The sequence below is a fragment of the Phragmites australis genome, chromosome 2 (genome assembly GCF_958298935.1).
Source record: "Phragmites australis chromosome 2, lpPhrAust1.1, whole genome shotgun sequence".
NCBI classification, from domain to species: Eukaryota; Viridiplantae; Streptophyta; class Magnoliopsida; order Poales; family Poaceae; genus Phragmites; species Phragmites australis.
In genome coordinates, this window is record NC_084922.1 from 26530532 (window position 1) to 26554570 (window position 24039).

A 24039-nucleotide genomic window follows, 5' to 3' on the forward strand; every position below is an offset into this window, starting at 1 on the left:
CTGCTCTGACCGAACAGGCATGCAGGGTTGTTCGGTGGCTGCCTGGTGGGCCCCCCTGCACTTGCTAAAATTGGCGTAATGAGCGACAGGACCGGTCGAAGGCGCATTTTCAACCCCCTGTAATATCAAACTGCAATCTCATGATGGTTGCTTTCCATTTATGGCTCAGGGGAACTTGTGCCCTCCTTTTTGGGCACGCCAAGCCTCCCCTGATAGGATAAAATGGGGTGCATTCCGGAGAAGGACAAGTTTTTTAGACGGCAGAACAAGTCTGAAGCCCGACGAACAAGTCTCAGAAGTTATAGCTCACAGCTGAAGGTCGGAGAGATTGGCACTTGAAGACCGAAGCTCTAGACTTAGACAAAAAAAACCTTGTAACACAAGAGATCCAGAGAGAGGCATTCCAAGAGCATTAATAGCATACACACGAGTAGGGTATTACGCTCCGTGCGACCCGAACCTGTCTAAAATCCCTTGAGCATTTATTCTCACTAGCAGACGATCATCCGTCCCGCCTACATCTCACATATTCGCATTAAATCCACGTACAAGATAGATTCAGAATCACCCCCGGCCGAATCTCAAAGGGGGTCCCTTAAGATCCCCGCTTGCGGTGTTCACCCACCGACAGTAGCCCTACAACAGCCCAGCTATCAAAAGCAATGCGGATCTCCAAGGCGATGCCTTCAGGAAGGAAGTGACGTTGAAGACGCCACCATCATCCATCTAGAAAATGGACAGGATTTTCACCCAGAGAAAAAAAAGCATAGGAAGAGTGGTGGAGGCACCAGGACAGCGCCCCTACGAGGGAGAGCGACGCCTGCGTCGCCGCTGTCAACAACAGCGAAAAATAGGGTTAGGCTCTCGCTCGTATCCTTCCCATCCTCCTACAGACCTCGCAGCGACGAGTACCCCACATGGCTGTACAGCCACGGCAATGGCGCCATAGAGAGCGATACATAGGCTTGCGACACATCTTCACACCCTGCATCGCCACCCGAAGCCCACTACGCAGGGCCCTACCCCCAAGAAGCTCAGAGAGCCAATCGCACACTTCATCATCGCCGTCACAACTCTGTCGACTCGCTCGATGTCGTCTCATCATGCAGAGAGCGCTACGCAGCAAGAGCCATCGCCGCCGTGCCCCCACGAGGCCGCCGCGGCACATATCAGCGTGCCTCTGTCACAACGGCCATCATGTCGCACCTCTGCAGCTTCCGTGCCGCCGCACCACTTCATCTCATTGGCCGCGCCCGCCGCGACGCGTCGAGCCTCCATGCCCAAATGCGCTGCTCATGTAAGAGGCGATTTGGAGTATTTGATTCTGGGATTTGGAGCAAGAGGGGATTTTGCATTTATAAATTTCTTGATAATATTTTGGATGTGCTTAGAAGCGAAATCTAGACCGCCTCAAAAGAGAAAAGGTGAACTCTAGACGAATTGTTTCTTTTGTACACATGAATCGGTAGGATTTCTGAGGGGGGGGGGGGGACACGACTTGGAAGATTCCTTCAATATGACAGGACATTTCATCCATGTGCTAAAAAAAATCTCTCTCATCTGTCTCTGGATGCGCGGTCAAATCAGTATCTTTGGGGTCAAAATCGAGCCGTCACGGACATTAACCGTGAGATAACGGGTGCCACGTCAGCGACAACAGAATAGGAGCATACTAGTGTGCAATATTCCCCCTACTGGCAAGCAAGCTGGTCTGCTGGTGAACATAGCTAGGATGAACGTTCAAACACGCGTTGCACATGGAAAAACACACTGGAAAATTAAATGGAATTCCAGCGGTAGCTAAGGCAAAAAATTACACGGATGTCAAAATTTAGAGCAGCAGCGAATCAGCGGTGGCAAAATTCTTGCCACAGGGAAGCTAAAAATACAACATCGTTCACAAGAGGAGATTGAATAGAGAAACGTAGGAATGAAAATATCATGACATTTGGAATTGCAAGGACTTGAGTCGTTTGGTATGTATTCGGATCCTCCATTGTTTAAGCAGGTCAAATCTGGTTTTAAGAAATCTAGGATGAATCGTAGATTGATTAAGAATATTTAGTCGATTGATCTATTTTTAATTTTAAATAAAAAATAAATATTTAAACTACTTTATTTTAATATATAAATTTCAGATTTAATATGTAGAGATACTGAAACCGTTAACAAATCTCGTGCTAATAGTGAAAGTACTGGATAATTTATCTCGTACTTATAACACTATTGCAATATGTTGAAATTTTCTTGTTCATAGCCTATAACATCGCTGTCGATGAAGGTAATTAGCTCTCATTCGGATGTTAGAATTACAACACTCGTAGTCGTAGACGATGGTGACGAAGATTCTAAACTTATTGATGAAGAAACTCGACCAAATTTTTTCCCCCATATTATCTTCTTATTAGTTGTGGTGCTAATGGAGACCGTTACAAGCCAACTCCGACATACCAGTGTGCAATAGAGTAGGAGATACCGGATGTCACGTCAGCAACAACAGAATAGGAGCATACTAGTGTGCAATATTTCCCCTACTGGCAAGCAAGCTCGTCTGCTGGTGAACATAGCTAGGATGAACGTTCAAACACGCATCGCACATGGAAAAACACACTGGAAATTTAAATGGAATTCCACTGCTTTCTTAGTTTAGCTCAGGAGAATACGTTCATCCAAAGGAAATTGGCGCTATCTCTTCATCGGCAGCTACGGCAAAAAATTACACGGATGTCAAATTTTACAGCAGCAGCGAATCAGCGGTGGCAAATTTCTTGCCACAGGGAAGCTAAAAATGCAACATCGTTCACAAGAGGAGCTTGAACAGAGAAACGTAGGAATGAAATATCATGACATTTGGAATTGCAAGGACTTGGGTAATTTGGTATGGATTTGGATCCTCGATTCTTTTAGAGCCGGTCATATTCAGTTTTAAGAAATCCATATTAATTGGAGATGGATCGAGGATATTTGATTGAGTTATCTATTTTTTATTTTAAATATTTAAACTGCTTTATTTTATTATACAAACTTTATATTTAATATAGATCTTTGGATCTGAAGCTATATCAAATGAGGCCCTAACATTGCGATAAGTATAAAAAACTTACAGCAAGTCTCCTTTCGGTCACATCCTCCGCGGAAAAACTGAATCGATAGAAGCTATAAGGTCTTGAGAACCATTCCTTTTCTCTGGATTCCTTCCCTCCTTTCGGATCCAAAAGTCCCTAGGCCCTTTTCCAAACAGAGGATTTTTGGACTATGGAAATTTTTCTACAGGGTCATTTTCAGAACAAAGGAATGCTAAGCAAAAATTCATTTGAGATATTACAAGAACTGCTGGGGCGAGGCCTAATGGACAAGGTTTGCACGACATGCTTCTTTTCACGGCACTAATTAAGAAAAAATTGCTGGTGTTATCATAATTCCATCCAGATGGGTGGCTGCATGGAACATGATAATCCAAAAATTACAAGAATAGAAAAAGGCTTTGAATAGAATATCATGTCATTTGGAATCATGTTTACGAGTCTTTAAATGTCACACGCAAGAAGCTCAAGAACCCCATAGGTAAAAGGAGAGAAAATTGTAAGTTAAGACATTCTGTTTGTTTTTGTATTTCCTCCTAGTTCTCCATGGAAGAACCCAACTCACTGCATAAATATTTACGAGAGTTTTTAAGTGCCCGAGTTTTTGAAATTTATTTTCATAAATGGCTTCCTAGATTTCTTTGCTTTAGGATTGAGATCCTCCAAAATTCCGATGCTTTCCGTTTGTCCCAAATTAAAGGCGGTGGACGAACAAAAGGGTATATACTGGAGTATATCATTGCTTGGTTTTGATACGGCAATTGCCATATCTTGTTTAATCTGGTATAAGCTCAGCTGAGTTGTCACCAGACGGTATGCACTTAGTTATAACTGATTACGAGGCAGAGCTGCTGTTTACGTGTCGCGCTACACGCTTATGACACGGCCCCTGATAAAATTTCTCCCAGAGTTTACTTGCGAATTATATATTTGGCTTGATGACAAATTGTTAAATTTCCTCGAGGATCATCAGCACAAATTAAATATTAATCTGTTTGCTCCCCACCTTCGATCCGTCATCACCGGAAAGTCTTACCTATCTCACCTGACATACAAGATCTGTACTAAGATGCAAGTTGATAATCAATAGATAATTTTATATCACTATTTAGTTTATTTTTTCTTAACTTAGCTAGCGGGAGTGAATTTTCAATTTATTTATTTTTCAGTTTTGAGTCGATCCAGTGACTAAAAATACAAAACTTACCTCCCTAATCAGTACTCCTCGATTAATTTAGCATCATTTCTTAATTGGTGCCCAGGTTTATCTAATTGGAGATCACAAGGTACCTGTATGCACACTAGCTACCGCCGATTGGCTGGTTGATAACATCAGCAATTCGGAACACTTGACCGTTGTTGCATTAGAATAAGCTGCTCATGAATCTTCTTCCTTGTGCAACACTTGTCGTCTGATTGAGAAGGCAACTGGGGCACACGACGTCACCTATTACGATCGAATCCAAGAGATGAGCTCACACAAGTATTAGTAGTAAAACTAGCTAGGAGGGATACGAATGCCCCGGTTAAAAGTAAGTGATGTTTTACACATCGACAAGGCCCGCGATTAAGATGCAAATTTGACCACTGGTTTCTATTTCAATGTATTTATACCAACCAGTAAATCGTAATATTACGAGCAAATTTCTCTAGACAAATAGATTAAAAATCATCTGATCACTTAAAAAAGGAGCTTTAATTTTTGCCACTGCCTTAGCTTTTATTGGAGGTCAGATGAAGACTAGCTCCATCTTCAAAGCACAACCGGTAAAGTTACAAGAGCTAGGTATCTAACCCTCGACTCGTTGGCTCGCAGTTTCGCACCCCTTAAGCTTACCAAACGAACATTCGCTCATTTATGGTGACAATTAGTAAGTAACTACGTATCCACAAGGCAGTTGAATAAGGCATGTGCACATTATACAAAAGGGCATGTTGTTGCACTAGTCCACTGCTGCTACTAATCTAAAGTTGCATACCACATAGGTTGCAAGTACACATATGCTTAATACTCTATAGTGTGGCATTACCTTCGAGTTGGTAGCATCCATGACCGGGTGCTTTCAGCTATGCTCCACCACAGCCTCTTCCATTTTTTTTCGCTCTTCCAAATCGTTTGCTTCTCCATTTGAGGCAAAGATTCCCAACAGATGTGTATAAGTAGAAATATTTGTTTGTTGTTTGGAGGCTTCCAACTCCACCGACTAAATCCATGTAGAGATATGGGATTATGCTCCTCTGTTCTTCACGGGTCAAAAGGGCACAGCACAGGTCTGCAGATCTTTGCATCCAACTGGTGCAATCTGTGGCTAATCAAGAGGCGACGTGTGGATAGGAGCGAGCAAATCTTGCTTCGAACAAGTCCATGCAATTAAGTAATCATTGCTTGATTGAATCCTTTAGCCCTTTAGTTAATGTTGATATACAGGTGGAATTTAGAGCTTGATGAAGCAACACTTTTGTACAGATTTCAAGCGGAATGACGTTTCTCTGAGAATGGCTATAATTTCTGTATAAAACTTGGTGATTTTTGTTTTCGTGCTCCTAACGAGCTACGTGTACGGCACAAGAAATGCAAGGCCACGCGCACTTGTACGCACATAACTTAGCACAGCAACTACTAGATTTGAATGGGTTGTAGTTTCCTCCCCTCAAGTGAATTCTCTAGAGAAAAGAATCAGATGGATCGATGCGGAGAAACGGTAGTACAAGATGGGGTAGAGGCCGACTCCAGCGGACACCGTATCGAGTGCTATAAAGACGGATGCAGATCAGAGATGACTCAAAACGTGTCCTAGTAGATACCGTATCGAGTGCTATAGGGATACGAAGATGACTGTGGAGGCCGTAGCTAGAGGAGGCCGTATCACTATACGATGGAGTGAGGCCGTATCACTATACAATGGAGTGAACAGAGAATGATTGAGGGTTCGATAAAAGATGAAAAATAATTGAAGCTAAGAAATATAGCAGTTGTTGAAGATAAAAAAAATAAATAGTACTATAATAATATTGCATGATACTATAATAGTATTATAAAAAATAATTTTTTTAAGTATCTGCTGGGATGGCCTGAGCTCTCTAGCTATTTGTTATTTTTCTACAATGATGACGGTTCTTAGGCGTGGCCTAAACTCTAAATTCTAAACAGCACGAGCTCACATGCTTTTGACCGGGAAGAGAACGAATGAAATTCCACAGAGCTTTGTTAATTGTATATGCAAATGGCATGGCAAGAGATGGATCGATCGATCCATCGTTTTCTTGTTATGTGCATGCTTGTTGGCACGTTCATTCCCATCGAAACCACGCAAAAAATGTGACTCCTTCCTCGAGGGCAAAGGGCATGAATTTCCCCCGTTTAATACGGGACAAGAAAAATCCCCCAATCAACTAACGGACGCATGAATTTCACAGGAAACAGACATTGTGATTAACAGCTCGAAGGAACTTCCAAACCGTGAGGACTCAACGATTGGCTCCCGGAGCTGCTACTTGGATCTTTCTAGACCGGCTACTAGATTATATCATCGTTGCGAATAAATATAAAGCTCGGTGACAACGCTTCTAATTAAAGCCAAGCTAACAATATTTAAGCGTCCATTCTAGATCTCTAGTAAAATCGCGCCGTGAGAAAATACGGTTAAAAAAAAAGAATATACATAGCCGCATCGCGTGGCATCACCCTTGCCCCCACCGTGTTGACGAAACCACTTTTTTCTCGGCGGCGACAGCCTCGTTCATTCGTCCCGTCGTTTTCTTCCGAGAGCCACTGCTCTCCCCTGTGCCCGTGTTAGTTTTCGGTGTGAACCTAAGCGCCATTTACTTCTGTCGATCGGGAGAGCTCGGAGGATGACACAGCAGTTATTAAGTCCATCTGAAACTTTAAAAAATAAACTAAATATTTACTCCATCTAATTACGTTAAAGAAGAAAATGACTATGTAATGATCTAAAATTACCAATTAGAACCGATCGGTTTGTTTCCAGAGGAGGAGAGGAGTGGGTGAAGTCCGCGTCACGCCGAGCCCCGACCGAGCGCCGTCGCGTTGGAGGCGGCCCCAGTCAGCTGCTCCCTTCCTTTCACACCCATGGCCACGACGTCCCGGTGAGGGCCTCCCGAGTCCCGACCGACTTACGTCACCCGGGGCACGTGCCTCGACGAGGGGCGCCGAGACGTGAAGGCGACGCCGCTCGCGCGCTTTGTTTACACGGGGCCGTGACAGCCGACAACGACACATCGCCGATGTGTCTACCGGGAGGCGAACTCTCGAGGGCGGCGCGCGCGGCGGCCTGCGAGCTGCATGCGCGTGTGCTGGTAGATGGCGCCCGGGATGGAGGAGCAGACGGATCAACGTCGTGCCCTGCGATCTCTGCAGTCTGCACCAGGACTTTCTTCGTGCGCTTTTGTCCTCTCTCTCCATTTGGTTTGCCGAACTGACCGATGCAGTACGTACTACTCGACTCAGGTCTTGTTTGGGCTTCAGTTTTTAAGTTTTTTTAAAAACTATGTTTTTAGTTTGTTTAAAAAGTTGTTTTTGAAAATAATTTATTGATTTTTATAATAATTTTTTAGCTTCTTAGACATAATTTATCAAAAAAACGTCTCTCAACGAGCTTCTTAACTTTAGTTTATTTTTCTCAAAAACAGACTTCTGATTTCTCCAAAACTCACATATACCAAATTCCGTTTTTTTGACTTCTAATTTCTAGTTTTTGATAGTTATAGAAGCAGAAGAATCATAATCGGAAACAGAAAATTAAATTGGCCTCAGGAACGTGCAGGAGCTGGGCACAGTGGGCTGGCTAGTACTATGCTCTGCGTCCATGTCGTCGTACCCACAACGGAATGAGCTCACTTGTTGCAGCAGTACATGCTCATGTGAGTGCTACTGTTTGTTGGCGGCTGTAATCACTGCTTATTTAGTGGCCAACGCTACGGCACATTGATTGATGTAAGTTAGCTAGAGCCTCCTCTCTTCTCCCCGGTACCCCTTATTTCACATGTCTAGGATGTAAAACTTCCATCCAATTGTAATGGTATACGTTTGACCAAAACCTTCATGTTTGACAAAAAAAAGAAAGTAAGGTCTTAATCTCACCCTTTCCTCATTAGTCTACCCTAATCATATTCCTTTCATTTCATTTTCTTTCCGATTCCTTTCTCTGTTCTCATTCCTTTTATTTCCTCTCATCTCCAACAGCTTCCCTTCGAGGGGAATCGCGAAGGGAACGGAGAGAGAATTCCGTCCTGAAGGGAATGACCCTGGGAATCTCGTCCTGAAAGGAATAATCCTGGGAATCCCGTCGTGAAGAAAACCGTAAAGGGAAACCGTTGAAAGCGCTGAAGGGAACAGGAATCCCTTCACGACGAAAATCTGAGCCGCGAAAGGAACCTATTGAGTTTGGTCTTAAAACATAATTCGCCTAACAAAAACGGCTTGACTGTAGAGGAAAATTTAATTCACTTCCCCTGCCCGTGCCTTCGATCCGAAGTACATGAGGTCTGCAAATTTGAGGAGGATGCAGCATTAGAGAAACTCTAGGCCTCTTGGGCTTGTTCAGTCACAAACTGTCCACTAACAAGTGTCAGAGCAGGGCGGTCATGTTATGCATCAGACGAGATGTAATGAAAAGGCAAAAAAAAGCATCAGATGTGATCGAAAGCCATCGATCATTCTCTCCTGAGTACTCCTAGCAGAGACGGTACCACTGATAACTGTTTGGACAGGAACGTTGCTCCTCTGATGAAAGAACGGATACTCACTGTCTCACTCCACCAAGCAGGGACGAGACGAGCCATGCATGATCTTGTCTCATTAAACCGCCGCGCAACTGCCGAATAGCAGCGTCACTACGTACGTGCATGCGTGTTTCCAAGAACACCAGCAGTGCAAAGGCAAGATTCAGCCGAAGTTGTAATCTTTAGATTTGCTTTGGGAAGAGAGAAACGAAATAACTTGTCAGTGTACACCAGTACTACTGCACTCTTGCTTTGCTTCACTCCTTGCCTTCCCAAATCTGAACTCAGCAGTAGGAAATGAATTCTCGTGGTCGGGAAACGCCTCCGGGAATGCGATTATTTAGAGATTTGAGGTCCTGTTTGGTAGAGCTCTGGAGTTGATTCTGTTTCGGAATCACTCTCAGTGTTGCCAAACGGATTGGTCGGGGAGTGATTCCGCTCGGGAATCACTTCCCGTTTTATATGGCGAGATGAGAGCTGAAAGAACTAGCTTCCACCTGATTTCCGACTGATTCTTCTTAATTTCAACATAATATCCTCTCAGAAATCACTTCCACCACTAGCATACCAAACAATTTTATAAACAGAATCACTCTCACCCTATTTCTACTACAGAATCACTCTCACCACAGAATCAGAACTCTATCAAACGACCCTTGAATGCAAGGTCTAAGTTTCAAAATAATTTTTTTACTAGCAGTACAAAGTTTCACAAGCGATAAAGCTCATCTCCCATTAAATAAATATCCATCTATTCATGTGAAGTACTAGTTACATAAGTACGAATATCACATGGATTCTCTGGAATTTCCCTCGTACGCATCCCAGATTGAAAATGGGTGCCGCATGATTTCTTTATTTTTTTTTAAGCCAAGCCATCTAAAACTCTGAGGAGATCCGTTTCCATTTCTCCATGCTCAGTGATCACAGGCTTGCCTGCCAGAGACACGAGCCCTCTTCCTCTCTGGTCCTATGAATGAAACTGTTAGCACACGCTAAGGATGAAGGTGATAGCAGGAGATAGTCTAGGAGGGAGGAGGTTCCATTCAGCTCTTCGGCGACCGAAGCCGTGGACAAGTAGCTTGCAGAGGAGGAAGGAGGAGTCAGTACAATATTCTTACAGCCTCTTTCCTCTCTGGTTCATCTCACGCTCAAATGGCGTCTCGTTTGCTCACCCGTGCCCTCACTCATGGGTTGAGCCTACACACACATTACATAGTCACTTAGGCCCATAGACTCTTGGGTTGGCCCGGCTGATCCTCTTGCTTGTTTGATGCCGCGTCTCAGTCATCTATGTTCCCTCGTCAGCTGTTGGCAGATGGGTAATAGGGTGGCTGACACTTCCCTGATCTTGACGGCCTGCTTGTCCCCAAGCATGTGCGTAGGGGAAGAAGAGCTTCTGTGTCCTCCCACTAGAGATTGGGACACTGATTTATCGTCCCGTCGAATAATGTGACGCTGCAGCACCACCTTAGGAACCTAAAACTGCACAAATTTGTCAGGTGATGTAGTATGTACCTTGTGATTGCCGATAACCTTATTGAGCTACGATATATGGAACACTAGATGTATTGAGGATGAAGATGACAGCTCTAATTTGTAAACAACGACACCTATTTTCTCTAGAATCCGAAAATGTCCATAATATTTAAAGGATAATTTTTGACAAGCTTTGATCAAAGAGACTGAATATATGGATGTAATTTGAGGAACACCAAATCATCCACCTCAAAGACAAGATCAATTCTCTTCTTATCGGCTTGCTTTTCATTCTCTCCTAGGCTCTAGCTAGATATTGTTGAATAACAAATTGCATGCTTTGTCTGTGAGATAAACACTGATTGAGTTCTAGTCAGGTACAAACCAGGGAGGCATCAATACCAAAATGTCTAGGCTTATGGCCATGTAACACCTCAAATGGGGAGTGATTGATAGCAGAATGATGACTTGTGTTATACCAATATTTAGAGAGACGAAACCATTACTCCAATGAGAAGGGTATGTGTGCACAAAACATCACATAAATGTCTCAATGCATTGATTCACACTCTCAGTTTGGCTACCAGACTGAGGATGGTAGGAAGAGCTCATGTGCAGTTGGACATCAGCCAATTTAAAGAGTTCTCATCAAAATTTTCTTGTAAAATTTGGTCTCTATCAGATATTATAGCACAAAGCAGGCCATGTAGTTTGTAAACATTGTTGATAAATGCATGAGCAACAGTAGAAACTGTGATGGGATGCAGCAATGGAATGAAATGATCATATTTGGAAAAATTATCAACTATTACCATAATGCAATTTGTTGAACCAGAATGAGGTAAACCCTCAATAACATCCATTGATATTGTGTGCTAAGCACCTGCAGGTACTAGTAAAGGCTCCAACAGACCAGGATATTTAGACCTATCTGATTTGGCTTGTGGCATGTAAGACAAGATTGTACAAAAGTGTGAGTAGTTGTTTTCATACCTTTCCAAGCAAAGAGATGCTTCAATTTCCTATAAGTGACAGGAAATCCTAAATGCCATCCCACTGCAGAATTATGCATGGCTGACAGGATTTGGTTCTACAGCTAAGTGTTGTTTCCAAGCCAAATTCTGTTCTAATACCTCAAGAGGTCATCCTTATAAGTGAAATGAGGCACACCATTAGTATCTAGAGCTAATGAAGCTATCAACTGTTGTGCTTTAGGATCCTAGTCATATCCAGCAGCTACCATAGTTAACCAAGTTGGATGGCAAGAAGATATACTCATGAGTTGTACTGCAAGCCAATCGGCTTCGTAAAGACCTTATGCTACCAATGAGTATGGAGCCTTTGATATGTGAGGTGTGTGTATGAAGCCTTTGATATATGAGGTGTGTTAAATTTTTTCTGATCAGTGAAAATTGTGAACTCAGCTAGCTGCAAGTTTGATCTCCATTGTTCAACTGCTACAAAATGGCCAAATATGCTTTCTCATAAGTTGAGTCCACTTATTTTTAGCTCCAATGCTTTGCTAATGAAAGCCACTGGGTGCCCAGCTTGCAGCAAAACAGCTTCTATCCCTTTATCACTGGCATCAAATTCGATTTCGAACTGCTTGCTGAAATCTGGAAGAATTAGTACAAGAGCATCTACCAATGCTTGTTTGAGTGTACTAAAGGCTATCTGATGAACAGATGTCCAGTGAAATAAAGAGTTCTTTTTTGAGTAATTCAGTAAGATATTTACTAATAATGGAAAAGTGTTTGACAAACTTTCTATAGTAACCTGCTAACCCTAGAAAACTTCTTAACTGTTTAACATTGCAAAGAGTGGCCTAGTGCTTGATTGCATCAATTTTGCAGGAATATGTTGTCACACCATTTTCAGAGATAACATAGCCTAGATATGCAATGCTTCTCTGAGCAAAAGAGCATTAGAGAGTTTCACTTGCCACTGGTCTTTAGATAATAGCTGGAAGACTAGTTTGAGGTGGGTAATGTGATCCTCTAAAGTTCTACTGTAAATCAAGATGTCATCAAAGAAAACAATGACACATTTTCTGAGTAATGGTGCTAGAGTGGTGTTCATAGGTCCTTGAAAGGTGTTTGGTGTTCCAGAAAGTCCAAATGCTATTACTCTAAATTCAAAATGGCCTGAATGTGTCTGAAAAGTAGTTTTATATTCCTCACCTGATGCCAACCTGACTAGGTGATAGCCTGCCCTATGATCTAGCTTAGAAAACCAACTGATAATGCTAATTCGTCCAATAATTCATCTATCATTGGAATTGGATATTTTCCTTTGATGGTTAGAGCATTGAGATGCCTATAATCCATACAAAAGCACCATGATTCATCTTTTTTCTTGACTAATAAGACAGATGAAGAGAAGGCACTAGTGCTAGGTTGAATTATGCCAGACTGAAGCATTTCTAAAACCTGCTTCTCTATCTCATCTTTCAAGGCAGGGCATATCTATAAGGTCTTACATTTACAGGTATTGCACCAGGAATTAATGGTATGCGATGATCACACTGCCTACTTGGAGGTAATGTAGATAAGTTAGCAAAGACTGAAGAAAATTCAGGCAATTGTCTAGGTTGGTTGGTTGGGCAGAAGTGTCTTGGTCACTTGATATGTGAAATAGCTCAATTAATGTGCATTCTGGAACATAAAGTAATAAGCCTTGCAGAATAATAAAAGAGCCATGGTAAGGAATAGACATCCATTTCTGCCTACAATTCACTTTCATGGGAGAGAATGCTTCCGACCAATCCATGCCTACTATTAGGTCATATGTATGCAATGGTATTGCTTTCAATGTGGAATGAAACTTGTATCCTTGCAGGAACCAGTCAACATGTTGCAATTTAGAGATGCACTCGATAACCCCACAATTAGCAGCTTGCACTTGTATTAGACAAGAAACAGGAGATACCCGTTGAGAAGAGATGTTATGATAGTACTAATGAAGGAATGAGAACTTCCAGAATCAATTAAGACTAACATGTTAGAATTCTAAATGGTGCCTCTTAGCTTCAGAATACAGGAGGCTTCCTTACCGGACAGTGCTGCATCAGAAATGGCCATAACCCGATGCTGTTCACTATCAGTAATCACATGTACTTCTGAATGTGCATCTTTATATGTAGGAAAAAGCTCTAGAATATCCTATAGAGCATGGAGTTGGATAGTAGGATAACATTTATGCTCCCTATTCCATCTCTCCCCACATGTGTGACAAAGACCCTTGGCCTTGCAGTAGGCTCTAAGATTGGCTATCTTCTCCTCAACTGATAAGTTTCTTGTGTATTCAGAGGCCTTCTTGTCTTCATATAGTCCTGAACACCGTGACAGGTTGCTACTCAGCGGTAGAGGTAACGGATGCGGACCTCTCTGTATAGCCTTGGGTGTAGAGAAATCCGGCTTGTGATAATCCTTCTTGCGTACAGTATTGACCACTTCTTCCTACAGAGATGCAAGCACACAAGCAGTATCGAGGTTGCTTGGACACTGAACTAACACAATGGATTTAATATCATCCCTCAACCCATCTATGAATCTCATAGTGTAATTGTCGGTGACATAGGAACCAGGGGTCTCCAAGTCCCGAGGCCAGGACAGCAGTCTGCCACGTGGCGCCCTTCCTCGGGGATTATCTTCCCGAGGTTCGAGAAGACCAAGTTCCGGGAGAGGGTGCTCGGGGCCATGAACAGTGGTTCCTGAGTACCCGAGTTCCCCGATGACCCGAGAAGACCCAATTCTGGGAGAGGGTGCTCGGGGCCATGAGCAGTGGTCCCCAAGCACCCAAGTTCCCCGATGACAAAAGAAGATAAAGTCCCGGGAGAGAGTGCTCGGGGTCATGAACAGTGGTCCCCGAGCACCTGAGTTCCCCGATGGCAAGTGAAGTCACAGTACCGGAAGAGGGTGCTCGGGGCCATGAACAATGGTCCCCGAGCACCCAAGTTCCCCGAGGACCTGAGCAGTACAATACCGGGAGAGGGTGCTCGGGACCGCGAGCTGTGGACCCCGAGCACCCAAGTTCCCCGAGGACCAAGAGAAGGGCATATCCGGGAGAGTGCTCGGGTCTGCGAACAGTAGCCCCCGAGCACTCACAGTTCCCCGAGGGCCTGAGAAGTCCTTCGCCGGTGGTCCCCACAAGGGCTCAGCGGTGAGGTGTCAGTTGGTGAAAGGCCCGATACTGCATTTAAGAGGGCGCGTGGCCTGTCATTTCTAACCACTCTCCCCACGCCTGTTGTCAGTCCCTGCCATAGACTGGCAGGGAGGCGTGGGGGCATTTAATGCACGGGTCCCATCGTGCGTCATCTGGCACGTATCGGGATAACGTCGCAAAGCTCGAGGCACACCGCCTGCCGCCCTGCTGTGTCAGGCCTGCTCTGACCGGGCGGGCACGCGGGGCTGCTCGGTGGCTGCCCGGTGGGCCTGCCCCGCAGCGCCCGTTGAAAAGCGGAATGATGACGAACAAGACCGAACGGGGGCGCGTTTTCAACCCTCCACGTCACCTCACGCAGCAGCCCATGATGGTTGCTTTCCATTTATGGCGCCTTGGAACTCGCGTCATACTTTCTGGGCACGCTACCACCTCGACGGGTTTATAAGCGGGGCGGGCTCCCCGGAGAAGGAGGACCAAGTCTGGACATCGGATACACCCGCAGAATCGACGACAAACATCGAAGCACGGAACACATCGGCGAGTCTCGAAGAACAAGGAGCACGAAGCTCTAGACTTAGACAGATATTCTTGTAACCCAGCAGATCCTGAGAGAGACATTCTCAGAGCATTTATAGCATACACACAGGAGTAGGGTGTTACGCTCAGTGCGGCCCGAACCTGTCTAAAAATCCCAGAGCATTTACTCCTTCCTGTATCCGATCATTTCACCTCCACCTGCATCTCATTTACTCCCATTTATTTCACCTATGAAGCGGATTCAGAATCATCCCCCCGGCCGAATCTCAAAGGGGGTCCCTCCCGATCCCCGCTTGAGGAGTTCACCCTCCGACAGTAATATCAAGGATCAGTGATAGATTCATAAGCGGTGAGCTGATCAACAAGTTCATAAAACTGTTCAATGTATTCTGCAACTGAACTCACTTGCTTAATGTGAAATAATTGTCTAATCAAACTATCATGTTGATCCCTATCGAATCGTTCAAGCATCATGTTACAAAATTAATCCCACCAATATGACGAATGCGGCGTTCTACTAACTGAAGCCAACGTGCTGCCGCACCCGTGAAATGCATGGAGGACACTTTGATCCAAATATCCGGTGTGACAGTGTATAGTTCGAAATAATCCTCCCAACACGACTTCCAAAGTTCAGGATTACTACCATCAAACGCAAGAAGGTGGATCTTAGGGATTTTGCTAGGATTATGTGGTGAGCTGATCTAAGGGATGTGTGAGGAGCGACTACCCATGCAACCAACCAAATGCAACTCATCACAATAATGCTTAGGATGAGGGAGATCATGCATACCTTTGATCGGGAGATGAGAGAGGGTGGTAACACACCCAAACCCACACTCCTGGTGTTGTGCATCACAGCGGTGCCCACCGGGGCTGATGGTTGTGAACTCGATAGGTGGTGACGCCGTAGCCGCCTTTGGTGTTGCAAGCAGGCTCAGTGAAGGCGAATCATGCTCGAGCAGCACCTGTTCCATATGCTTGCGAAGCACGCTGATCTCCATCTTTAGATTGCTGACTATCGTGTTGATCTAAGGCTTCCAAGCCCTCCATTGAGTCTAGATTCTCCTCCAATTGCTTGAATCTGTCCTCATGCTTCTGATCGGAGTCTGTGATATGTTTCTCTAGCGATTGCTTGAGGGCCTTCAGCTCGTCAATGATGAGCTTGGTGTTAGGATCAATGGCGCCTAATTTCCGTTGGAATCTCGTGCAGTGATCGTGCGGATCTAGATCGGCCACAGGACGGTGTCTCTGATACTAGGATGTTATCACACTCTAAGGATGAAGGAGATAGGAGGAGATAGTCTAGGAGGGAGGTTCCATTCAGCTCTCCGGTGTCCGGAGCTGTGGACGAGTAGCTTGCAGAGGAGGAAGAAGGAGTCAGTACAATATTCTTACATCCTGTCTCTTCTCCGGTTCATCTCGCACTCAAATACCATCTCGCTTGCTCACTTGTGGCCTTTGAGCCCACACACACATTACACAACCACTTAGGACTATAGACTCTTGGGTTGGCCCGACTGGTCCTCTTGCTCGCCTGATGCCGTGCCTTAGGGTGTGTTTGGTTGGATGGATGAACCTAAATGGGATATGGTGATCTAGCTTTTTGTGGTGTTTGGTTAGGTGGATGGGGTGGATGAGGTGCCATTGAGGATTATTCCCTAATATATTGGATGAGCTGATTCGAGCGAAATAGTCGGACAGAGCCATCCAGGTTCGCATGCTCGTTCGTGGTTGCTTGTTCGTGCTTGTCTATTATGTATTCCTTGTTTTTATTTAATTCTTGATTTTATTTGGAAGTATAAAAGTGATCTAAAAATTCTAAACATTTTCATGAGCAAACTAGAGCTTACTAGAAACACATTTTAATTGGTTTAATACAAAAATTCTGATCCAATATTTAATTAAAATACTCCAAAGAAGCCTACTTTTATAACTTCTAGTAATTTTTAATGCCTTAAATAAATTCTTAAAAATATGTAAAAAATCACTAATATTCTTTTCATGTGATGCACTAATTTATAAAAAATATTTCCAATCCTAGATTATTTGGTGAAAAAGTAAGTTCTTTTGTAATGCTCTATTTATATGTATTTTTTTCATGGGATATTCTCTTTTTAATTGAATTTAAATTTAAATTTTTTTAAACATACACAAATTCATCCAAATATTTATACAATGTATATAAATATGAATGACTCATCATATCTACCCTAATCTCACTAACCAAACAAAAATCTGACTCATCATATCTACTCTAATCTCACTAACCAAACAAAAATCTGACTCATCTATTCACTCTAATCTTATCACAAAACAGAAAATTAGCTTATCTCATTTATCCCAACTAAATAAAAAATTTAATCATTCTAAAAAAACATAGATGGTACTATTCCATATAACCTCGCTCTCCTCTCGTCAGCTGTTGGCGGATGGGTAACAGGGTGCTGACAGAAATGGCCAGCATGCATTGCATTGCATTGCACCCTGGTAGGCTACGCCTTGTCCTAGGCTACTCCGATCCGTGCTTGTTGGAAGTCGACTAGAAGAGGGTGAACTGTGAAGAAAGAGAACGATCATTCCCAGGTAGAGAGAGGTAGCCCGTAGCCTAGCTGCGCATGCATGCAGGGGAGCGCTGCCTGCGTAAATGCTTGGGGTCGGATTTGACCGCACGCAAGCCGCGAATCCATGATTGATTTTTCCCGAGTTGACTCTGCTCTAGGCTCCAGCAGGGACGGAGTGCAGTGGCAGACTGGCAGTCCACTCGCACTCGCCTCTGCAGACTGCAGCATCCTTCTCGGCTTCTCCTAGGAGCTCAAGTCTAAAAATACCCCTATTGCGAAAAACCTGCGAAATCTTGCGTTCCAAACGAACGCAAAGCGTAGAACGATAACCATGTTGAGAGATGGAAATTCACGGTAGTAGCTGCAAAGACACCGAAGGCGGTATTCATCAGGGATAGTGTATGTTTACAGTCGTAACTTGGGAATTCAGGCACTATTCTACATGTTTCTGCACATAGCCACATGTTGTAGCGCTCAGAAGGCAGGAGCAAACGCATCTGCAATCTGCAGTGATTTCATCTCCCTCCTCGAGGGACAAGTACGAAAATCCGCAGGCGCAGAGGGCAGCAAGTACCCACGCACAAGGAGACATTCCCTCACTCACGACTCCAATTACTCTCTACTGACTCACTACTGTAATCTCACGAAAGATACTCTGCACCAGGGTTTACTCGGACCTGACGTCGTGACTGGCCTGGCTGGCACAACGTTCAGATACTCCCTCGAGCCTTCAACTCCTGCAAGACGGTTGCTACTGCGACTCGACTCGGGTCATCACACTACTTCCGAATTCGGAAACAAGTTGATGGCTTGATGGCTTGATGCTACCTTACATATTTCAGCAAAATTCATGGATTATATTTGTACACTTGTGTTGTAGTTGGCTTGCTTACTTCAAGCAGAGTTTTGACCCATTTATAGAAATGAGAGGGTGATGAAGCTACGACCAAATAGTACATTCTCTCCAGGAAGCTACAAGTAATGCATTTTAATTTAGAGATCAACATTTTTGCAGCTGCAGTGCAATTTAGCAGCAAGACAATTCTTTTCATGACAGGTCACCGGTGGGATAAGTATGCCGACCTGAATAACTAAGATCAAGCGTCTATCTCCCGTTTCCAGGATACAGTGATCAGGTACATGAGCATGCAGCCCTAGCAGAAAGAGAGGGAACAACACAGATTACAACAGCATCACAAGAGAGCACAACAGAAACTGGGAAAGCGAGACAATTCTGTTTGCCGAGATTTCCTTTTTCTTGTCATCGGTCTGGGTTATGGGAGCTGCCACTGCAATCACCACGAACTGCTGCTTCTTCAGGTCGTCTAGCGATGGTTCCGCTACATATGCTTAATATATAGATGCTGTCACCTGTTTTGTAACCTTTGTTGTCGCATTTTTCAACAGGATGCAAATTTTTGTCACAATATGCAGTGGGTGAGATGTACAGAAGCTGCATCTATGTTCCATTGCTGTCGTCACCAGGTTTGCTATGCTGCAGAAATTTGAACCATTTCCAGTTTGCATATAGTGTAGCTTCGTCATCAAATGGAATTGTTCCTCCTGGAAGGCCATCATCTAACTTAGTGTTCTGAGAAATAACTGGAAGTTGCTCCCTGTATCTCTTTGCCATCTCCTCAGCTTCTGAGAACACCTTCTGCATCAGCATAATACAAATCGTGCTAAGAAAAAAATTCATTGAAGGAGACAAATTTGTCAAAGAAGAGGCGAAATATATAACTAGACTAGAGTGCAACTCAGCATCTCACCGCTTTGTCAGAAAGAAACAAACCAGGTGCACTCTCGAGGTATCCTATGCTGTTGATAAAGTAGCAAGATAAAAGTTCAGTACTCTACCATATCTGGTGTATAAAGAATTTTTTCAGTCAATTCGGAACCATTTTATAACAGCTTCAACAGTTAGTTCACATCTGAATAGAGCCAATGATAGTGAGGTCAGGTGTACCTGAGGGCAATTTTGTCCGGGACATTTGACTTGATCACGAGAACTTTCACCTCATCATCTATCTTCAGGATGTCACATGCTGACAAAACACGGCCTCGACTAATGTTGGAGATGTGCAATAATCCACTGCAAATTAGTATTGCGTAGACTATTACTTGCTATCCTTCGTGAAATAAAGACACTTTTTATCTTATGCATGATTGAACATTCTACGAAAAATATGAATGAATCAAAATCAACAACTGAAAAGCTTGCGGGTTCCGACTCGTACCATCTGTTTGTCCCAGCTATCCTAACTTGTGCACCATATGGAAAAATCTTGCGAACAGTCCCTTGTAGGAGAGTTCCTTCTTTAAGATAAGTCATTTCCTGATGATCAGGAGTTCAATAAATCAGTACACTCATTGTTTTGAAATTTTCGGCAGTGTTAGTAGCTTGCAGTCAAATAGCAATTTCTTTTGAAGAAGCAGTAAAATGGAAATGAACTTGCTATGTCTACTCATACATCACATGTAATCTAAGGAAAAGTAACTAATATCGTGGGGGGCAAGAAGGAATAGACTGTGCTATTGATTTATAGTACAGAAAATGCAATGTCAAGAAACGAAAATATCGTTGACGTTTTGTTCAAGCCTGATGGCGTTCAGTACACAGCCTCAACCGATAAAGCGCAACAAATAAATGACAAATTTCCATGTATAGAATTTAATGCGTCTCACCATCCTTGATGACAAATTTCGATTGGTATATTTGGTACTTGATCGTTGCAATGTGTAAATACATGTAATCTGTAAATTTATAAACAAAGTGTAGTTATAGGATTATAGCTTATGAACACAAGTCAGTGTGCTAACTGCTAACCCATGCTTTCTTTTCACTTATTATCAGGTCATTAGTTTCTTCATTGAGCCTTGTAATGCACACACCTATGCTGCGGCCAACCTGTATGCCAAGAAGCGACAAAATGACGTCAGCCAACATAATCACGAGATGTAACTAAATATAAATGTCACAATCTCTTTCAATTCTTATAACCATGTAAAAATAATGGAACGATGTTCTGGGTATGAACAGAACTAATAACCCAACCCAATGTTCCTTACTTTGTTTTTCAAGTCTGCAAACGTACTTATCCTATCCATGAGCTCAAATTTAGGAAGGAATCCTCTCAGCCCCTGAAATGAAGTTAGCCTAAATGTTACTGATCATTGGATTCACCAACAAAAAAGATGGGGGGAAATTCTTCCTTGCCTCAATTCTTGTGAGTAGACCCCCGGTGTTCCACTGGTAAATTTTAACCTCAATTGGCTCGTCATGTTGCATAATCTGTCTGACAAAATTAAACAAACGAATCATTGCATTAACGCCTGGAATCTCTCAACATATCTTCTCGGCCACAGCAATGACAGGTGGGAGGGCAAAAGGAAACTGCGAGGACTAAACCTGCCTGGCGCGGTGCCACGCGAGGCGCCGGAAGAGCCGCCGCGCCGACAGCAGCGGCCTCCCGCTGAGCGTCCGGCCAAGCACCTCCGCGAACACCACCGTACCGGGCGCCACCAGCGCCCTGCTCCCGCGCTTCTGCTTCCGGACCGCCTCCTCCTCGTCCACGTCGGGGCTCGCCACGACGCCCACGCTCCCCGGCCGAGGCGCAGCCGCTCCCGCCGCCGGTTCAGCGCCGGCGCGGTGGAGCGGGAGGAGCTCCTTGGCGAGGAGCGTGGCGAGGCGGTCGGCGCCGACGGCGACGTCGAGACGCGCCTCGGTGCCGGAGACCACGACCCCGACCACGAAATCCCCCGGCTTGGGGTCGTAGCGCTCGCCTCCTCCTCCGCCGGAGGCATCCTCGCCCTGTCCGGGGGTAGCGTTAAGGAGGCGGACGAAGCCAGCGGCGAGCGTGTCGTCGAGGCGCTTGGACCTGGCGAGCGCGACAGGCTGTGCCCGCGCTCGGGCCTGGACCGGGGTCTGCATTGGAACCACGGCTCTGGCCACGGGGAGGATGGGCTGCGGCCTGGAGGGGGGAGAGAGGAGGCCGCGCGGCGTCGCCGGCGCCGGCATCTCGTCAGCGGCAGGCGGTGCGGCCGTCGCGTTGGGGCGGGTCACTTTATCCGCGTAATATTTTCGACGTCTTTATCTCGAAACGGAAAACATTTTCGGCTGGGAAGGAGATCCTCTGACCTAACGTCATGGTGACGTGATCGCTGACATGTGGACCAACTGTTGATGGGCCCATATGTCAGTGACGACGTCACCTTTGGGCTGGGCCGAATGCTCTAGGGCCCATGTGAGCTCCACTTCGTACGAGCTCATTAAGAGGGCAGGTGCGCTGCTCGCCAAGCCCAGATAGATACCCAGGAGCGAATCGTGGGCTGTGAAAACTGTCGTCGTCTTCGTCTCCGACGAGCAACGCGGCGAGGAGAGGGAGGGAGAGGGAGAGCGGGATGGGGTATCTGTGGCGGGTGCGGCTGTCGTCGTTCGCGGCCGGCGCAGCGACGGCGTCGGCGGCGGGGTCCTTCCTCCTCTACAAGGACCACCTCCTCGCCCGCTCCACCATCGCCCGACAGGTGCGTCCCCAATCCATCCCCCGGTCCTCCATCTAGCCATTTTTGTTGCATGCGATTGTCTCCGCTAATCTGGCTAAAATCGCCCCGGTTTCCTTCGCATCCGGTTCTAGTTTCGCTAGTTTACTCGCCTCGGGTTGGCTCCCTAGGGCGTTCTCACGCACCGTGATCTGGTCCGCCCGTGGCGTCCCGGGGTAACCACCAATTAGGTGATGTTGAGTTTTCTCCCTTGTCTAATCCTTGATCAAAATGCTGCATTTTTGCTTCCCACAATCGAAACAAACGAACTGCGGGCCACGGCCTCGTGAAGGGAAATGTGGGTTGTGATTGATTTCCTGTATGGGCTTATCCACGAGCTGGAGCCTGGAGCTCTTCGCACTGATATCTTCTTGCGGGAAAATTAATTTGAAGTTACTGAAAAAGATTCCTCTCAATGAACATGTTATAGAACTGTACATTTCCGTGCTTGATTACGCAGTTGGAACGATATCCACAATTCGCCCTGATGCATTGAGAGGTTGTATAAATTGGGTTATTCCCTTTCTATTGTGATATAGCTATTTCGTGCAACGTGTATGACGCAATACTTTCCACTTCATTAGTCTCATCGAGGCATTCTGTCGTCCGTATCTCCTTAAACTGCATATCGTTTCCTGCTAAATAAGACTAACTATTTATGAATCCCAGTTCAGAGATATCAAATTATGAATCCCGTTTCAGAGATAGCATGGTAGCCTCAGCATAACACTGTGTGTATCTTGAATCTGACCATTGCACTCGCTAATGAGATTAATTGGACTCCGTCTACATTCTTTACACCCTGGTGCATTGCATAAGTTGGGTAAACTGGGTACCTATGATTTCAGAATGGCAGTTGAACTTGAACTTACTTTTGCTCTTATAGTCTTATCTATGTATAAATACATAAAAGTAAAATTAACCAATCTATTTATAATTTTGTGAAATTGATTCTGTTATGGAGTAGTTCTTGTTCCTGTGATGTTTCTGCTTGGTTCATGATATTGCGACCTCATGATGAACTAGCCATTTGTATCTATGTTGTGGATTTTGAGACATAGGATTGAACCATTATGAGGGTACTTCAACATAATGTTTTGAAAAGGACTACTTGTTGATTTTGTTTGCATTCGACTAGTGGCTAAGGTTTGATGTGCTTACTTCCAGGTGGAGGACATTAAGGAAACTTCTAAAAAGCATTTTGAAGCCCTAAACCAGAGGATATCAGCACTGGAAAGTAGACAAGAATCAGGATCTACTAAAGAAGCATCAGATTAGTTCAGAGTTGGGCTTACATTATGGTTACATCTGCCCATGTGTTCTTTATTGCTGCATGTGGTATAATTGCAGCATATTAAGCTGTACTATTGTAATGTTGAAATTTCTGTGAACCCTCAATTTGAGTTGCTTTACACTTTTGTATGGCCATGTCATCTTCTTGAGATGGACAAAGATCAAATAAATACATTTTTCTCATTACAATAAGTTATGAGACATGTGGGAACTATCTTCCATTATATGTTATCATTTGATATAGCAAAATTGCGGACAGTTATTCATTTGTGCATTTCTTTTGAGCGTTTCAGCGATTTTCTTGTGGATGTTACTCAAACATTGGTTACTGATGCGCATGTGTTGAGGTGATTCCATGAACTTCTATACAATTGTATTCAATGTGACTGGTGAGATTATATCTTCTAAGTCCTGTTTATAGGTCATAGAGGAAATCATGTCATACTATTTCTTGTAATAACTCTTTAAACTTGTGCTGATATTCAACTTTCAGTGGCTGTTGTGAATTGAAGAGGATTATAAGCTCACACCATCCGTTGTGCAGTGTCATCCTGCGGACTGAGGGTTCTCTTACCAATTGCGGCATGGGTGAGAAGATGATAAGGGAGTGATCTGGCATCTTCATTGGGATGGTGCGG

General features: G+C 44.4%; 2 protein-coding genes across 5 annotated transcripts; one reads left to right on the forward strand and one right to left on the reverse strand.

Moving 5' to 3' along the window:
- Positions 1 to 18595: 18595 nt before the first annotated feature.
- Positions 18596 to 21672, reverse strand: LOC133905860 (protein PIGMENT DEFECTIVE 338, chloroplastic-like). 4 transcript variants are annotated; one of them, XM_062347652.1, is made up of 8 exons: positions 20979 to 21672; positions 20787 to 20861; positions 20639 to 20710; positions 20397 to 20477; positions 19807 to 19904; positions 19536 to 19661; positions 19339 to 19387; positions 18596 to 19223 (listed from the first exon to the last, which is right to left on the reverse strand). In XM_062347652.1, the coding sequence occupies exons 1-8, from the start codon at positions 21585 to 21587 to the stop codon at positions 19029 to 19031; spliced, it is 1305 nt and encodes a 434-aa protein (XP_062203636.1). In that variant the 5' UTR covers positions 21588 to 21672; the 3' UTR covers positions 18596 to 19028. The 4 variants fall into 4 exon arrangements, with proteins under 4 accessions (XP_062203636.1, XP_062203629.1, XP_062203651.1 ...); XM_062347645.1 differs by having other exon boundaries at positions 18596 to 19226; XM_062347667.1 differs by having other exon boundaries at positions 18596 to 19226; positions 20787 to 20865; positions 20979 to 21517.
- Positions 21673 to 21874: 202 nt separating this feature from the next.
- LOC133905886 (uncharacterized) lies at positions 21875 to 23624 on the forward strand. The gene is made up of 2 exons (XM_062347679.1): positions 21875 to 22093; positions 23276 to 23624. The coding sequence occupies exons 1-2, from the start codon at positions 21971 to 21973 to the stop codon at positions 23384 to 23386; spliced, it is 234 nt and encodes a 77-aa protein (XP_062203663.1). The 5' UTR covers positions 21875 to 21970; the 3' UTR covers positions 23387 to 23624.
- The last annotated feature ends 415 nt before the right edge of the window (positions 23625 to 24039 follow it).

Bases quoted from the DNA above. Each gene is read 5' to 3' on its own strand.
- LOC133905886 (XM_062347679.1), top strand. From the start codon at position 21,971: ATGGGGTATCTGTGGCGGGTGCGGCTGTCGTCGTTCGCGGCCGGCGCA. The intron at 22,094-23,275 runs GTGCGTCCCCAA...GCTTACTTCCAG, and splicing joins GCTCCACCATCGCCCGACAG to GTGGAGGACATTAAGGAAAC.
- LOC133905860 (XM_062347645.1), bottom strand. From the start codon at position 21,587: ATGCCGGCGCCGGCGACGCCGCGCGGCCTCCTCTCTCCCCCCTCCAGG. The intron at 19,905-20,396 runs GTTAGCAGTTAG...CCTGATCATCAG, and splicing joins TAAGTGAAAAGAAAGCATGG to GAAATGACTTATCTTAAAGA. The intron at 19,662-19,806 runs GTACGAGTCGGA...ACTAATTTGCAG, and splicing joins ATAGCTGGGACAAACAGATG to TGGATTATTGCACATCTCCA.